At 40.5% G+C, this 18865-nt stretch overlaps 1 protein-coding gene across 7 annotated transcripts in view; it reads right to left on the bottom strand.

The window, feature by feature from the left end:
* Positions 1 to 18865, bottom strand: part of srcin1a (SRC kinase signaling inhibitor 1a) — a 385766-nt gene that overhangs the window by 37570 nt on the left and 329331 nt on the right. For all 7 annotated transcript variants that reach the window (XM_062050045.1, XM_062050042.1, XM_062050044.1 and 4 more), the window contains 4 exons: positions 8913 to 9043; positions 8631 to 8778; positions 4242 to 4530; positions 3901 to 4162 (listed from right to left, as the gene is read on the bottom strand). In XM_062050045.1, the coding sequence (XP_061906029.1) occupies positions 3901 to 4162; positions 4242 to 4530; positions 8631 to 8778; positions 8913 to 9043 (830 nt within the window). The remainder of the gene's footprint in view (positions 1 to 3900; positions 4163 to 4241; positions 4531 to 8630; positions 8779 to 8912; positions 9044 to 18865) is intronic.

Below are 18865 nucleotides of genomic sequence, written 5' to 3' on the forward strand. Positions count from 1 at the left end.
AGCTTTCAACTACTTCCTTTATGTTGTCATTGTTTTTATTTCCGTCTAAAAAGTATTGAGGGTAGTCCCTCTTTGTGCCATTTTTAATAATAATGCTATTGAGGATGCCCCATGTTGCTCTCATATTATTTTTGTTCCTGTCCAATAATTCACTGTAATATTCTTTTCTACATGATCGTAGTATTTCTGTTAACTTGTTTTTATACTTTTTGTACTTAATTTCTGCCTCTATAGTTCTTTGTGCTATAAATTCTCTATATAGTGTATTCTTCTTCTTACAAGCATTTTTTAATCCTTTTGTCATCCATGGTTGGTTATTCTTTCTCTGTTTATTACTAAGTTGTATCCATGGACAATGTTTGTCATAAAGTATTATGAACTTGTTTAAGAAATGTTCATATGCTTCATCAACCTCTTTTTCATTGTACACATTGTCCCAATCTTGCTTTTGTAGCTCAATTTTGAAAGCAGTCATCCTCTTCTCTGTGCACAGTCTTCGAAATGTCCTTTTGTCTTCCATTTTCTTCTTGTAGTGTCCATCATATATTGTAAAAACTGGCAGATGATCACTAACGTCGCTTATAAGTAGACCACTTGTAGTGTTATTGTCAAACTCATTGGTAAAAATATTATCAATAAGCGTGGCACAGTGTGCTGTGATTCTACTTGGTTTTGTGATTTTTGGATATAAACTGATGCTGTACATTGTATCAATGAAGTCATCAATAGACTTTTGCTTGTTAGGGTTCAATAAGTCAATATTAAAGTCACCACATAAGAACATTATTCTTTCACCATTATCCATGTAAGTAGCCTTGATCCATTCTTCAAATGTTTCTATACTTGACTTAGGTGATCTATATATACAACTGATGAAAATGTTTTTGCTTTTTTCCTGACATATTTCAATGGTTATACATTCTAAGATATTATCTATAGCAAATGACATGTTTTTTACCACTTTGTAGTTCAGGTTCTTCATCACGTACACAGCTACTCCTCCTCCATTTTTGTTGGTTCTGTTGATGTAGTTTAGTTCATATCCCTCCAGATCAAAATCTATTCCTTTTTTATCATCAATCCATGTTTCTGTAACAGCAATCACTTTGAATGGTTCGTTGATGTGTTCCAAAAAGTTCTTAATGTTGTTGTAATTTGCATACAAGCTTCTGCTATTAAAATGAATAATTGACAATTTGTTATCGCATGTAATGTTGCTATTATATTGATCATCTGTATAATAAAAACAATTATTACTGATGTGGGAGAAAAAATTTGTATCTGGATCTATATCATTTTCCAAATCCTGGTTTTTGTAATCTTTGTTGCAGAAATTTTTTAGTTCCATATTTTCTTGTTCAACAATCTTTGATGTTGTTTCAATAATCTCAATAAGTGTAGGTGAATGCAATCCTGAATGTAGGTCCTCTTGTTTAGTCGTCCCTTGGAACATAGTAGTGTCGATGTTGAATTTGGGTGTTTGTTTTCTGTCAGAGTCCATTATCATCGTTGTTTTGGTAGCTGTGTAAACTTTAAAAATTGTCCAGGTCCTTGATGTCATGGACAACAATTACTCTTGCTTCTGGACCTCCATTCAGCTTGATGTAGATTTTACAGTTGGTGCTCCAAGTTCCCTGGATTTTTCCCTGCCTTCTCAAGTCGCGTGCTTTCTTGGCGATTCCAGCATTGCGTTTTGTGAGATGCTCATTCATGTACACATTTGTTCCCTTCAGCTTCTTTCCCTGTCTCAGCAATGCCATTTTAGATTTTCTGTTTACGAGTTTCACGAGCACGACTGGAGTGGCGTTGTTGTTTCTTCCGTTCAGTGGGATGCATGTTTCGATGGTATTAATGTCAATTTCAATTTCCTTTGATTGCAGAAAGTTGACCACTTGCTGTTCTGCTGAGATCATATCCATTTCATCTGGTTCACCTTCATTATTCACAGCTTTCGCATAGGATTTTGGTTTAATTCGGTGCCCAGTCACGATGATATCATTCATTCGTTTGTCCTGATCCATTTCATCTATGATATTCCTCAGCATGTTGTTGTCTTCTTGAAGGATCTTCATTTGTTTGCTCATTTCAGTGGCTTCATTATTTCTTCTGTTGTTCTGAGATTGCAGATTTTCTATATTTTCCTGCAGACTTTTCACATCTTGTTGGTGTTCTGTTGTTACTTTTCTCAGATATTCTTTCAATTCTTTCATTTCTTCTTTCATTTCTTTCAATTCTTTCATTTCTTCTTTCATTTCTTTAATTTCTTCTTTCATTTCTTTCATTTCTTCTTTCATTTCTTCAAGTATTTGTATTATCACTTCTTGATTCCCATCATGTCTTGTGTCCAACCTCAAATCTTGTTCCCAGTTGTGTTCTGTAACAGCTGACCCCGAAGGTTTCGGGATTTCAATCTTTCCTTTACCTTTTCGCATCGCGGCAGTCACTGACGTCACTGCCTCTTGCTTGTGTCTTAACGGCAGTTGCTTCTTTAGCGACTTGCGGCACTTTAACTTGTTTTTTCCAACAATTTCGTATCTTGCGCCGTTCAGAGATCAATTTGAGGTTTCTGCCTGTCAACTTATATCACTCTGCGACGTCGGGATCACTTTAAAACAGCTGTAAACTCTCCGTAGCTTTTGGTTGCTAGGCAACCGCTTTGAACTGCGGCAAGGCGCCTTTGGCTTGAGTCTAACGGCTCTCTCAACTCGCCTTCTTTCAGCGTGCCAGTGCCTCTCAACTGACCGAAATCAGATTGAAGATGCCAGAGTACTCTCCTGTGGCTGTGATCGCAAATCAGTGGTCAAAATCTTCAGATTTAACAAAAAACTCCGGTAGCAAGAGCGGAGCCTTTCTCTTTTGCGTCCTTTCTCATTGACAGGAAGTGTCCTGCATTATTGATCTTTTAGGGCTCTAATTACTAAATACTGCATATTTCAGTTTTACTATAAAAAAAACTAAGTTGTTTTTGACAGAAAAGCCATAAAACATTTTTTTTTAAATTTGTATTACTTTATATCAATTTGAAGTTGATATAGAGATTTACTGTAAGCGTTAAATAATTAAAAAAAAATAATAATTTGACTTATTTTTAACATTTTAATGACTGAGACCCTTTATGGTCCGGGACCCCTATAGGTAAAATTTAAAAAAAAGCATATATTTTGTTATGGTTTGAAAATGAAAAATATCAAAATGGCCCCCACATGTTTTAATTTTTCCATGTGCGGCCCTCAGTGGAAAAAGTTTGGACACCTCTGCCCTAAAGGGACATGGGGGAAATGTTTATTTTTATAATTTTTATTTTTATTTTTTTAGACATCTCGTGCGCACGAGAAACTTTTTATAAAGTTATAAAAAAAATTAAAAAAATCCATAATTCTTTTTTTGTAGACATGTATCTCGTGCGCAATTTTTACAAAGTTATAAAAAAAAATGCTTTTTGAATTTATTTTTTTATAGACATGTATCTCGTGGGCAGGAGAACGTTTCTCGTGCGCACGAGATACATGTCTAAAAAAAATAAAAATTAAAAATAAAATAAAATACATTTTTTTTAAATTTTTTAAATAACTTTATAAAAACTTTCTCGTGTGCACGAGATAGTTTCTTGTGCGCACGAGATACATGTCAAAAAAAAAAAATTAAAAAAAATTATAAATTTTTTCCCTTTAGGGGCTCCGTAGATTTAGAATCGGAATGAATAAGAATCATGATTTTTTTTATGCACCTTTACTGATATCGTATCACATTAGTCAAAGCTCCGATATCGGTATTGCATCGGAAGTAGAAAAGTTGTATCCCCCCATGTAATGAGGTCTTTGTTGGCCCTGTATCAGTCTTGCAGTTTTATCATAACACTACAAACTAACAATTACCAAATTGCAATCTTTTGATTCTTACCAGAGCCGAGCCTGGTTCCCCCTTCTTTCTTCTGCTGGGGCTTGTTGGCGCGGTGCTCGGGGGTCGCTGCCCCGCTCTGAGCGGTCTGCGGGTTCTGGGACGAGGGCGTGTTAGAAGAGCTCTTGATCTGTTTAGCGGCAAAGTCCAAGTCGGGGATGGCCTTCATGAGCTCGGCCTGGGTCTCCTCCAGCAGCCGGTTGATGTCCTGAGCGCTGTACTGGGTCAAACTGGCCCGCTTCTCCTCCCAGTCCCGCTCGGCCGCCTGTAGGGGTTGTGAGGCGGTTCTGGTCACTCGCCCTTATAAACCCGAGACAGAAATGCACAATGAAGACGATTCCTACCAGGCGAACCTCCACGGATAAAGCCTTATCAGCGGCGGTGCGGCGCTCCAGCTCCTCCAGGGCTTTGCCCTTGTGAGGAACGGGCGGGTGATTGTCCTTGTGAGGGCGCCGGTTGAGGCTGGTGTGGGGGCTCCAGTTGGACAGGCTGTTCCCCCCGCCCAGGTCGTTGATGCTAAGCGGCGAGCTGCTCTGCAGGTCAAAGTCCGAGAACTTTCTCAGGTCCTCGTTGTGCTTGGATGACGGATTAGAGAAGTCCTCGTGCTTCTTCCACACCCCCTCGTTGGCTTGCCTTTGGGGGAGTCATCCACAGTTAATCATCACATTATGAGACACCTTCTACTCAAAAGTGGACCCAAATATTTTTTCACAACAACCCCATCTTATAGTATCTTTTAACAATTGTGTATCGGAAGTAGGGTTGTACGGTATACCAGTACTAGTATAGTACCATGATACAAATGAATCATATTCGGTACTATACCGCTTCTAAAAAGTACCGGTCCCCACCCCCCTGTTTTTTAACGGGCTTGACGGCGCGTCGTCGTCACGTCATGACATTGCTGGTTTTACAAACCCCGTTTCCATATGAGTTGGGAAATTGTGTTAGATGTAAATATAAACGGAATACAATGATTTGCAAATCCTTTTCAACCCATATTCAGTTGAATGCACTACAAAGACAACATATTTGATGTTCAAACTCATAAACTTTTTTTTTTGTTGCAAATAATCATTAACTTAGAATTTCATGGCTGCAACACGTGCCAAAGTAGTTGGGAAAGGGCATGTTCACCACTGTGTTACATGGCCTTTCCTTTTAACAACACTCAGTAAACGTTTGGGAACTGAGGAGACACATTTTTGAAGCTTTTCCGGTGGAATTCTTTCCCATTCTTGCTTGATGTACAGCTTAAGTTGTTCAACAGTCCGGGGGTCTCCGTTGTGGTACTTTAGGCTTCATAATGCACCACACATTTTCAATGGGAGACAGGTCTGGACTACAGGCAGGCCAGTCTAGTACCCGCACTCTTTTACTATGAAGCCACGTTGATGTGACACGTGGCTTGGCATTGTCTTGCTGAAATAAGCAGGGGCGTCCATGGAACATCCGCACCGTAACACAACATAAACACAACAGAACAAATACCCTGAACCCCTTGCAGCACTAACTCTTCCGGGACGCTACAATATACACCCCCCGCTACCCCCTAGCCCCCACACCTCAACCCCGCCCCCCCAACCTCCTCATGCTCTCTCAGGGAGCGCATGTCCCAAATTCCAAGCTGCTGTTTTGAGGCATGTTAAAAAAAATAATGCACTTTGTGACTTCAATAATAAATATGGCAGTGCCATGTTGGCATTTTTTTCCATAACTTGAGTTGATTTATTTTGGAAAACCTTGTTACATTGTTTAATGCATCCAGCGGGGCATCACAACAAAATTAGGCATAATAATGTGTTAATTCTACGACTGTATATATCGGTATCGGTTGATATCGGAATCGGTAATCAAGCCATTATCGGACATCTCTAGCGTACGTACATTCTGAGGTTTGTGCTTACTTTTATAATTGAGGCCGCAGAAGTTTGACTTTAAAAGCGAATGTTTGAGCACCTCTTATCTTAACCTCTTAAGGCCCAAGCTGTTTGTTTACATGGTTTTTTTTATTTCTCTTTGCTATTTGGGCTTATTGGACCCTAATTACAATAAAAACTAAAAATCATCTTTTGATATGATGTACTTAGTCCATAAGTACACAAAAGTGTACTTCATATGTAGTGACATGCTAATTTTTATTTTTACACTTTATTTTTTCCTAATTCCATTGTATGTTATACTCTTCTGACACCACCAGATGGCAGTATAAGTGTCCACATAAGTGGCCATAAGACCCCAATTCAGTAGTGTACACAATTTTGGAAATAAGAGCTAAAAGGTGCTGTCCACGCATGTGGCCACTAAGGCCTTAGGACAGACCTGGGCAAATTAAGACCCGGGGGCCACATGCGGCCCGTTAAGCTTTTCAATCTGGCCCGCCGGACATTCCCAAATAATTGTTTTACATCTTTAAGATGGAAAGTGTAGCTGCCATTATGATGTGCAGTGATCTTTAACTAAACAAAGTATTTCAATGGTTGAAATCTGCGCTTTTGCATGATATTTTAGTGACTAGTGTTGTGATACCAATATTATTTCGATACTTTTCGGTACTTTTCGATACTTTTCTAAATAAAGGGGACCAGAAAAAATTGCATTATTGGCTTTATTTGAACAAAAAATCTTAGGGTGTGGCGGACCGGTACTTTTCAGAGGCGGTATGGTACCGAATATGATTAATTAGTATTGCGGTACTATACTAATACCCGTACACCGTACAACCCTACTAGTTACTATGGTAATCTACGTCACAGAAGCTCAGAGGAGGCACCAAGCAGTGTGGGTGGGGAGCGTTTCCACAGAGTGTTTCCAGAGCGGCCAGCCTGAAATGCGGGTGTCAGCGACATACGCGGAAGGAGATTTTTACAACAAAGTTCTAAAGCTTAGTGATATATCAGATTGTAGATGTTTTTTTTGTTTTTTTTACCCTTCGTGTTCATATTTCGCTGTGTTTGTTGCATTTTTGTTGCATTTGGCCTTATTGTAAAATATGGTAAATGGTTGTACTTGTATAGTGCTTTGACAGTATTTCCACATTCACCCATTCACACACACATTCACACACTGATGGCGGGAGCTGCCATGCAAGGCGCTAACCAGGACCCATCAGGAGCAAGGGTGAAGTGTCTTGCCCAAGGACACAACGGACGTGATTAGGATGGTAGAAGGTGGGGATTGAACCAGTAACCCTCAGATTGCTGGCACGGCCACTCTCCCAACTTCGCCACGCCGTCCCCAATATGTCGATTGAGGTTCATGTTGTCAATATTCAGCGTTTTATCGTTCATAGAAAAAAAAAATTCCATTCCGTTTTTAAGGCGGTCTGTCATAACATTTTTAGCATTCAATCAGACTTTGTTGTGAGGTTTTGTATTAGTTTTCCTAAAAATAGATATACCGGCCCCCAGACACATTTTTTTCTCTAAATTTGGCCCCCCGAGTCAAAATAATTGCCCAGGCCTGCCTTTAGAGCAGGGGTCACCAACCTTTTTGAAACCAAGAGCTACTTCTTGGGTACTGATTAATGCGAAGGGCTACCAGTTTGATACACACTTAAATAAATTGCCAGAAATAGCCAATTTGCTCAATTTACCTTTAACTCTATGTTATTATTAATAATTAATGATATTTACACTTAATTGAACGGTTTAAAAGAGGAGAAAACACGAAAAAAATGACAACTAAATTTTGAAACATAGTTTATCTTCAATTTCGACTCTTTAAAATTCAAAATTCAACCAAAAGAAAGAAGAGAAAAACTAGCTAATTCGAATCTTTTTGAAAAAATTTAAAAATAATTTATGGAACATCATTAGTAATTTTTCCTGATTAAGATGAATTTTAGAATTTTGATGACATGTTTTCAATAGGTTAAAATCCAATCTGCACATTGTTAGAATATATAACAAATTGGACCAAGCTATATTTCTAACAAAGACAAATCATTATTTCTTCTAGATTTTCCAGAACAATTTTTTTTAAAAGAAATTCAAAAGACTTTGAAATAAGATTTAAATTTGATTCTAAAGATTTTCTAGATTTGCCAGAATAATTTTTTTGCATTTTAATCATGATAAGTTTGAAGAAATATTTCACAAATATTCTTCGTCGAAAAAACAGAAGCTAAAATGAAGAATTAAATTAAAATTTATTTATTATTCTTTACAATTAAAAAAAAAAAAATACTTAAACATTGATTTAAATTGTCAGGAAATAAGAGGAAGGAATTTAAAAGGTAAAAAGGTATATGTGTTTAAAAATCCTAAAATCATTTTCAAGGTTGTATTTTTTCTCTAAAATTGTCTTTCTGAAAGTTATAAGAAGCAAAGTAAAAAAAATAATGAATTTATTTAAACAAGTGAAGACCAAGTCTTCAAAATATTTTCTTGGATTTTCAAATTCTATTTGAGTTTTGTCTCTCTTAGAATTAAAAATGTCGAGCACAGCGAGACCAGCTTGCTAGTAAATAAATACAATTAAAAAAATAGAGGCAGCTCACTGGTAAGTGCTGCTATTTGAGCTATTTTTAGAACAGGCCAGCGGGCGACTCATCTGGTCCTTACGGGCTACCTGGTGCCCGCGGGCACCGCGTTGGTGACCCCTGCTTTAGAGGTTAAAAGTACAGCAAACATGGGGGAGATGACAGATTTTTCTCATGTTTGGTGTTGATAAACAATTCACTTTGGCATAATAGGGGACGTTTAAGAATTCAGCGCTCCTGTGTTCCTTACTTGCGCATGGTGCTGAGGGTGTCCGTTACGGACTTGCAGCGTTTCAACAGGGCGTCCAGCCGGTGCGGCTCCTCCTTCAGGAACTTGACGGCTTCCACCTCCACCCTCAGCACCACCCTCATCTTGCTCTGCAGGCTGGGGAACTGATCTGTGTTGAAAAAGACGGAAGCCATCTGAGAGTGATTCAACGTTTTGACAGACGGCCGTGTGGGTGCCAAATAAAATAAATAAATAAATAAATAAATAAAAAAGACGGAGTGGCGCTTAGTCACACTGACTCACTCTTGAGCTCGGTGAGCGTCTCTCCCAGCTTTCGGAGGACGGCGCTCTTCTCCTCCAGCTCCTGCACGCTCACCAGCTTGTGGTTGACAGCCGACTCCTTCTGGATCTCCTCCACCGACTTCTCCAGGTCGCTAAGGAGGAAAGCACAGAAGGATGAGCGCCCCCCCTCCGCTGCTCTTTTCAATTAACTCGCCGTGTCGGCTGCCGGCTCCGCCAGAGGTTCCGGGCGGGTGAAGCGGAGCGGCGTGGGCGGGAATTAACAAGTTTGGAAAGTAAGTTTGTGGCTGAAGGAAAAGTTTTCGGAAACACGGGACTGCAAATCTACATGATTTGTGTTGACTTGTTATCAAGAGATAACAGTATCGATACTTCGATACCAAGTCGATATCCATCCATCCATCCATTTTCTACCGCTTGTCCCTTTTGGGGTCGCGGGAAGTGCTGGAGCCTATCTCATCTGCATTCGGGCGGAAGGCGGGGTACACCCTGGACAAGTCGCCACCTCACACTGCAAAAACTGAAATCTAAGTAAGATTAAAGGCCTACTGAAAGCCACTACTACCGACCACGCAGTCTGATAGTTTATATGTCAATGACGAAATCTTAACATCGCAACACATGCCGATACGGCCGGGTTAGATTAGTAAAGTGCAATTTTAAATTTCCCGCGAAATATTCTGCTGAAAACGTCTCGGTATGATGACGTTTGCGAGTGACGTCACGGATTGTGCGGACATATTGGGACAGCATTGTGGCCAGCTAGTAAGTCGTCTGTTTTCATCGCAAAATTCCACAGTATTCTGGACATCTGTGTTGGTGAATCTTTTGCAATTTGTTTAATGAACAATGAAGACAGCAAAGAAGAAAGCTGTAGGTGGGAAGCGGTGTATTAGCGGCCGGCTGCAGCAACACAACCAGGAGGACTTTTGAGTTGGATACGCGCTACCGTGAGTACAGCTTTGGCTTCCAAACATTTGATCGCTTGCCCGTACGTGCGTGCCGCTATGTGCATGTCACGTACGTAACTTTGGGGAAATATATGTGCTGTATGAACTTTACGGAGGTGAACGGTACTTTGGGCTGTGGGATTGAGTGTGTTGTGCGGGTGCTTGAGTTGTATTGGTGGGTTGTATGGACGGGAGGGGGGAAGTGTTTGTTATGCGGATTAATTTGTGGCATATTAAATATAAGCCTGGTTGTGTTGTGGCTAAAAGAGTATATATATGTCTTGTGTTTATTTACTGTTTTAGTCATTCCCAGCTGAATATCAGGTCCCACCCGCCTCTCACAGCATCTTCCCTATCTGAATCGCTTCCACTGCCCTCTAATCCTTCACTCTCCCTTTCCTCATCCACAAATCTTTCATCCTCGCTCAAATTAATGGGATAATCGTCGCTTTTTCGGTCCGAATCGCTCTCGCTGCTGGTGGCCATGATTGTAAACAATGTGCAGATGTGAGGAGCTCCACAACCTGTGACGTCACGCTACTTCCGGTACAGGCAAGGCTTTTTTATCAGCGACCAAAAGTTGCAAACTTTATCGTCGATGTTCTCTACTAAATCCTTTCAGCAAAAATATGGCAATAGCGCAAAATGATCAAGTATGACACATAGAATGGACCTGCTATCCCCGATTAAATAACAAAATTTAATTTCAGTAGGCCTTTAAATATCTCAAGTAAAGGTGATATTTGCTTATTTTCTGTCCGATAAGATAATTCTTCTCACTAAGCAGATTTTATGTCAGAGTGTTTTACTTGTTTTTTTTGTGTTTCCTTATATCTACTTATTCGTTGCAGCCTGTCATGAATACAGATTTGACGCTTCCTTTTCATAAACAATTTATATTGGAAGTATGGCAGTTAGGGATGGGTACCGTCCACATTTGAACATTCCCAGTACCTGGGAATCAATACATCTTTACCAATTGTCAGTACTCTTTTGTGTGTTAATAAATATTGTTTTTGATAATAAAATCTCATTTTTTTTATTGCTACATTCAAAAATAAGATGATTATGATAAATGATGTCCAGTTGTTTAATCTTGTTGTATTATCTCATTCCTGAGTCTCACTTACAGTTGCAAGTCAAAGACGTCAGATGGCAGAAGTGTATAGTATGAAGTGTGTTTTTGTTGCCCCCTAAAACATGTTAATCCTGTAAGTATTGTACTTATTTTGCACCAGCTGTTTGATTATAACACGCATTTTAGTTGTAGTTTTTTATTTTTCAAATTTGGAGGTATTAAAATCGCCGTGTAAAATCACTAATGCTAATCAGTAGCATGTCAATTGCAAAGCCAATGTTTATTAGCCTCAAGCTCGAGCATTTTTGGAGAAGCGGAGCCTTACTTGACTTACGTCAGAGCATTCTTTGAGTCAAGGTTTTTGTTGGTATTAAAAATTGCAACATTACGTAGAGGTATTTTGACAAAGTCTGCTCTCAGTGCTGCTAGAGAGAACTCTCAGTGCGAAGTCAGCAAACGGGCTTGACGTCACGCGCAACCCAGGTACCGTAAGATGGCAACATTGGATGTTTTTTTTTAGCGATGAGAGCTACATATTAAAAGTGAAAAGAGAGGTGTATCTTGCATCATGCATTTTTATTCAGTAATCAAATACCAAAGCCATCGCCGCGCGAGTGAAAGCAGAGATCCGCCACCACAAGCCTAGGGAGTGTACATTACCACAGTGTGCAGAATATGCAACTCAAATTTGATCACTTCTATAAGTGCGAAGAAAACACAGCTTGGAGACACTCTTCTGTCATTTTTGCAACACTTTGAATGCAACTGCTTCACTTATATCACTAGGAACTGTAGCCTGGGGGCCATTTGCTCTTTTTTTATGGAACATTGCAGGAATAAAATGAACGGAAATGACAGCAAAAAGGCCTGAAGTAATAGAAAATGGCTGTAATATCAATACCAATACCGAATAAAAACACCATGATTTGTCTTTTAAAAATATGTTGAAGCCTTATTATCCTATTTTATTACAAAGGACGTGATGACATCACACTGCCAAACCTATTGAAATAACATTAAAGGCCTACTGAAAGCCACTACTACCGACCACGCAGTCTGATAGTTTATATATCAATGATGAAATCTTAACATTGCAACACATGCCAATACGGCCGGGTTAACTTATAAAGTGCAATTTTAAATTTCCCGCTAAACTTCCGGTTGAAAACGTCTATGTATGATGACGTATGCGCGTGACGTCAATGGTTGAAACGGAAGTATTCGGACACATTGTATCCCAATACAAACAGCTCTGTTTTCATCGCAAAATTCCACAGTATTCTAGACATCTGTGTTGGTGAATCTTTTGTAATTTGTTTAATGAACAATGGAGACAGCAAAGAAGAAAGCTGTAGGTGGGATCGGTGTATTAGCGGCTGGCTGCAGCAACACAACCAGGAGGACTTTGACTTGGATAGCAGACGCGCTATCCGATGCTAGCTGCCGACCGCATCGAGGATCGGGTGAAGTCCTTCGTCGCGCCGTCGATCGCTGGAACGCAGGTGAGCACGGGTGTTGATGAGCAGATGAGGGCTGGCGTAAGTGGAGGGCTAATGTTTTTATCATAGCTCTGACGAGGTAAGTTAGCTTCAATGGCGTCGTTAGCAACAGCATTGCTAGGCTTCGACAGGCGGCACAGCATTAACCGTGTAGTTACAGGTCCAGTGTTTGGTTCCGTGTCTCCTGATAGTAGTATTGTTGATCTGCTGTCCATCCTTCCAGTCAGGGGTTAATTTCTTTTGTTTCTATCTGCATTTAAGCACGATGCTATCACGTTACCTCCGTAGCTAAAGTGCTTCACCAATGTATTGTCGTGGAGATAAAAGTCACTGTGAATGTCCATTTCACGTTCTCGACTCTCATTTTCAAGAGGATATAGTATCCGAGGTGGTTTAAAATAAAAATCCGTGATCCACGATAGAAAAAGGAGAAAGTGTGGAATCCAATGAGCCCTTTTACCTACGTTACGGTCAGAGCGAAAAAATATACGTCCTGCACTGCACTCTAGTCCTTCACTCTCACGTTCCTCATCCACAAATCTTTCATCCTCACTCAAATTAATGGGGTAATTGTCGCTTTCTCGGTCCGAATCGCTCTCGCTGCTGGTGTAAACAATGGGGAAATGTGAGGAGCCTTTCAACCTGCGACGTCACGCTACTTCCGGTACAGGCAAGGCTTTTTTTATCAGCGACCAAAAGTTGCGAACTTTATCGTCGATGTTCTCTACTAAATCCTTTCAGCAAAAATATGGCAATATCGCGAAATGATCAAGTACGACAAATAGAATGGATCTGCTATCCCTGTTTAAATAAAAAAAAAAATCATTTCAGTAGACCTTTAAGAACAATATTATTTGTTTTATGTATTTGAAGGCTCCACACCACTGCTATTCTTTAAAGAATGTAAAATATGTGACTATTGTTATTTATGAGCGTGCATGTATGAACACATTATTGTTTGTTTTTATTTACACAATAATACACTGCTGTTCTTTTTTGAATGCATAGTTACCTCATGGCAGCGGATACTGCAAGTTAGATTCTGTGCTAAAAGATGTTGAAGCCCAGTGATCTTGAATAATTAAGGACAGTTTTCAATGAAGTAGTGGATGTAAAAGTACATGGGTTCAGTTTTTTGTATCGTGGTGTTGACTGTGTATCGAGAATCATAACAATTAGAGATGTCCGATAATATCGGACTGCCGATATTATCGACCGATAAATGCTTTAAAATGTAATATCGGAAATTATCGGTATCGGTTTCAAGAAGTCAAATTTATGACTTTTTAAAACGCCGCTGTGTACACGGACGTAGGGAGAAGTACAGAGCGCCAATAAACCTTAAAGGCACTGCCTTTGCGTGCCGGCCCAATCACGTAATATCTATGGCTTTTCACACACACAAGGGAATGCAACGCATACTTGGTCAACAGCCATACAGGTCACACTGAGGGTGTCTGTATAAACAACTTCAACACTGTTACAAATATGCGCCACACTGTGAACCCACACCAAACAAGAATGACAAACACACTTCGGGAGAACATCCGCACCGTAACACAACATAAACACAACAGAACGAATACCCAGAACCCCTTGCAGCACTAACTCTTCCGGGACGCTACAATATACACCCCAGCTACCCCCTACACCTCTCCACCCCCAACCCCGCCCACCTCAACCTCCTCATGCTCTCCCAAGGAGAGCATGTCCCAAATTCCAAGCTGCTGTTTTGAGGCATGTTAAAAAAAATAATGCACTTTGTGACTTCAATAATAAATATGGCAGTGCCATGTTGGCATTTTTTTTCCATAACTTGAGTTGATTTATTTTGGAGAACCTTGTTACATTGTTTAATGCATCCAGCGGGGCATCACAACAAAATTTGGCATAATAATGTGTTAATTCCACGACTGTATATATTGGTATCGGTTGATATCAGAATCGGTAATTAAGAGTTGGACAATATCGGAATATCGGCATAAAAGCCATTATCGGACATCTCTAATAAAAATTCATAGGCATTTTCACATTTATGTTTCTAAAATATGCTCAAAATCAAATGTTTGTATTGATGTATTAAGATATAAGCAATTAAATAGGCATAAAGATACAGGCCAACAAATGTTCCTCGATAACATTTTCTTTTCTAAATCCTACAGGGGACCTATGATGATTTGAATCTACATTAAACTCACTTCCTTATGGGACCCATTACCTCCCTGCTTGGCACTCAGCATCAAGGGTTGGAATTGGGGGTTGAATCATCAAAAATGATTCCCGGACGTGGTCACCGCTGCTGCTCACTGCTCCCCTCACCTCCCAGGGGGTGATCAAGGGTGATGAAAATGGCGGCGCATGGCTATGGCTATGCTGCGGCTCGCTAATGCTCTTGGGAGTGTAGAGCGATTTGGCAAAAAACACCCGTCATTTCTGTCAATTTCATGGCTGGCTCAAAGCGTGAACACTCTGTGATCACATACGACCGACAGACAATTCTGGATGTGGATGGATCGGCCTTTGTAGCAGCGGAGTCAAATGCTAGCGGTGACCGCCAATGGAGACGTAAGCGGTGCGAGCGGAAGCAGAAGCGGGGATGCCGAGCGGGGATGCCGATCGGGGCTAACAACAAAGAGAAAAGCTAACCAAAGAAGCGTGGAGTCTCCGGGTAAGAAGCCATTTAAACTAGAACTAGCCGGCGTCAGGCTGGATAATCCCTGCACACATAGCAATTCTCTTAGAATAAAACACAACTCACATAATGTTTTTTCTTTTGTGACCGTGTCAGAGGCAGACATACATTGTACTGAGGTAGCTAACTATGATGCGTTCAGTTTATCGCAACATCAAGCAAACAATCTGAATATCCCCGTCGTATCAATTCCTAGATATGGTCGAAACTATTTAAAGTGCAATATGCATAATAAACGCAACATTATTAATATTGCTACTTCGGATAATTTCAACAAACAATCCTCAAAACAGCCCACTACCTATAATATGGGCTTTTTAAACATATGATCATTATCTTCCAAAACGTTGTTAGTTAATGAAGTCATTAGAGACAACAAACTTGACGTCGTTGGTCTCGCCGAGACCTGGCTCAAACCAGACGATTTTTTTGCGCTAAATGAGGCATCTTCTACTAACTATACCAATACACATGTTGCCCGACATCTTAAAAGGGGAGGGGGTGTCGCACTAATATACAATGAAAACTATAATCTTACACCTAACCTAAATAATAAATATAACTCGTTTGAGGTGCTCACTTTGAGGTTTGTCACACCGCTGCCTCTCCACCTGGCTGTTATCTACCGCCCCCCTGGGCCCTATTCGGACTTCATCAGTGAATTCTCAGAGTTTGTTGCTGATCTAGTGACGCACGCCGACAATATAATCATAATGGGGGACTTTAATATCCATATGAATACCCCATCGGACCCTCCATGCGTGGCGCTCCAGACTATAATTGATAGCTGTGGTCTTACACAAATAATAAATGAACCCACGCATCGCAACGGTAATACGATAGATCTAGTGCTTGTCAGGGGTGTCACCACCTCTAAAGTTACGATACTCCCGTACACTAAAGTAATGTCCGATCATTACCTTATAAAATTCGAAGTTCTGACTCATTGTCAACAAACTAATAATAATAATAATAACTACTATAGCAGCCGCAACATTAATGCTACCACATCGACGACTCTTACTGACCTACTGCCTTCGGTAATGGCACCATTCCCAAATTATGTGGGCTCTATTGATAACCTCACTAACAACTTTAATGACGCCCTGCGCGACACCATTGACAGTGTAGCACCGCTAAAGCTAAAAAGGGCCCCTAAAAGGCGTACCCCATGGTTTACAGAAGAAAATAAAGCCCAGAAATTATCATGTAGAAAGCTGGAACGCAAATGGCGTGCGACTAAACTTGAGGTTTTCCATCAAGCATGGTGTGATAGTTTAATAACTTATAAACGCATGCTTACCTCAGCTAAAGCTAAATATTACTCAAATCTCATCCACCTCAACAAAAATTATCCAAAATTTCTGTTTAGTACAGTAGCATCGCTAACCCAACAAGGGACTCCTCCCAGTAGCTCCACCCACTCAGCAGATGATTTTATGAATTTCTTTAATAAGAAAATTGAAGTCATTAGAAAAGAGATTAAAGACAATGCATCTCAGCTACAGCTGGGTTCTATTAACACAAATACGACTGTATATACGACGGATACCGCCCTCCAAAATAGTTTCTCTCTCTTTGATGAAATAACATTGGAGGAATTGTCAAAATGTGTAAATGGGACAAAACAAACAACATGTTTACTTGACCCAATTCCTGGGAAACTTATCAAGGAGCTTTTTGTATTATTAGGTCCATCAGTATTAAATATTATAAACTTATCACTTTCCTCTGGCACTGTTCCCCTAGCATTCAAAAAAGCGGTTATTCATCCTCTACTCAAAAGACCTAACCTCGATCCTGATCTCCTGGTAAACTACCGGCCGGTGTCCCACCTTCCGTTTATCTCGAAAATCCTCGAAAAAATTGTAGCACAGCAGCTAAATGAACACTTAGCGTCTAACAATCTCTGTGAACCTTTTCAGTCCGGTTTCAGGGCAAATCACTCTACGGAGACAGCCCTCGCAAAAATGACTAATGATCTATTGCTAACGATGGATTCTGATGCTTCATCTATGTACTATTCATCATACGCAAATACGGTGTTAGCTTTCACTGTTATGCTGATGACACTCAACTCTACATGCCCCTAAAGCTGACCAACACGCCGGATTGTAGTCAGCTGGAGGCGTGTCTTAATGAAATTAAACAATGGATGTCCGCTAACTTTTTGCAACTCAACGCTAAGAAAACGGAAATGCTGATTATCGGTCCTGCTCAACACCGACATCTATTTAATAATACCACCTTAACATTTGACAACCAAACAATTACACAAGGCGACTCGGTAAAGAATCTGGGTATTATCTTCGACCCAACTCTCTCGTTTGAGTCACACATTAAGAGTGTTACTAAAACGGCCTTCTTTCATCTCCGTAATATCGCTAAAATTCGTTCCATTTTGTCCACAAGCGATGCTGAGATCATTATCCATGCGTTCGTTACATCTCGTCTCGATTACTGTAACGTTTTGTTTTCGGGCCTCCCTATGTCTAGCATTAAAAGATTACAGATGGTACAAAATGCGGCTGCTAGACTTTTGACAAAAACAAGAAAGTTTGATCATATTACGCCTATACTGGCTCACTTGCACTGGCTTCCTGTGCACTTAAGATGTGACTTTAAGGTTTTACTACTTACGTATAAAATACTACACGGTCAAGCTCCTGCCTATCTTGACGATTGTATTGTACCATATGTCCCGGCAAGAAATCTGCGTTCAAAGAACTCCGGCTTATTAGTGATTCCCAGAGCCCAAAAAAAGTCTGCGGGCTATAGAGCGTTTTCTATTGGGGCTCCAATACTATGGAATGCCCTCCCGGTAAAAGTTAGAGATGCTACCTCAGTAGAAGCATTTAAGTCTTATCTTAAAACTCATTTGTATACTCTAGCCTTTAAATAAACTCCCTTTTTAGACCAGTTGATCTGCCGTTTCTTTTCTTTTCTTTTCTACTCTGCTCTCAACCCGGGGTGGACCGCTAGCCTGTCCATTGGATGGGGACATCTCTACGCTGCTGACCCGTCTCTGCTCGGGATGGTTCCTGCTGGCCCCACTATGGATTGGACTTTCGCTGATGTGTTGGACTTTCACAATATTATGTCAGACCCACTCGACATCCATTGCTTTCGGTCTCCCCTAGAGGGGGGGGGGTTACCCACATATGCGGTCCTCTCCAAGGTTTCTCATAGTCATTCACATTGACGTCCCACTGGGGTGAGTTTTCCTTGCCCGTATGTGGGCTCTGTACCGAGGATGTCGTTGTGGCTTGTACAGCCCTTTGAGACACTTGTGATTTAGGGCTATATAAATAAACATTGATTTGATTTGATGGGTCAAATGCAGAGAATAATTTCGCCACACCTAGTGTGTGTGTGACAATCATTGGTACTTTAACTTTTTATAATATGTTTGTGGAAAGGTAGTGTGATCAGCGCGCTTGCAGGAGGAAAAGGTCACCACCTCTGTCCGTGGTGCTGAAAAAAGAGCGCCGTCAGACGGGGGCATGGCATGTGCTGCCGGCGAGACACAGCTGGCATATGATTAGATTGCGCAGGTGGTACGTGTTAATCCAATCATCTGTTGTCTTTAACAGTGAGCGGCCCGGTGCAGGGGGAGGAGGAGGACTGGTGAGACTGAAAAGTCTGGACAACATACGAGTGAAAACTGGAGAAAAACATTTAAAATTTTGTTTAACCCTGCACAACTGGCTTCCAGAGTGTGTAACCGTGAGGACGCA

The sequence above is a fragment of the Entelurus aequoreus genome, linkage group LG06 (genome assembly GCF_033978785.1).
Source record: "Entelurus aequoreus isolate RoL-2023_Sb linkage group LG06, RoL_Eaeq_v1.1, whole genome shotgun sequence".
NCBI classification, from domain to species: domain Eukaryota; kingdom Metazoa; phylum Chordata; class Actinopteri; order Syngnathiformes; family Syngnathidae; genus Entelurus; species Entelurus aequoreus.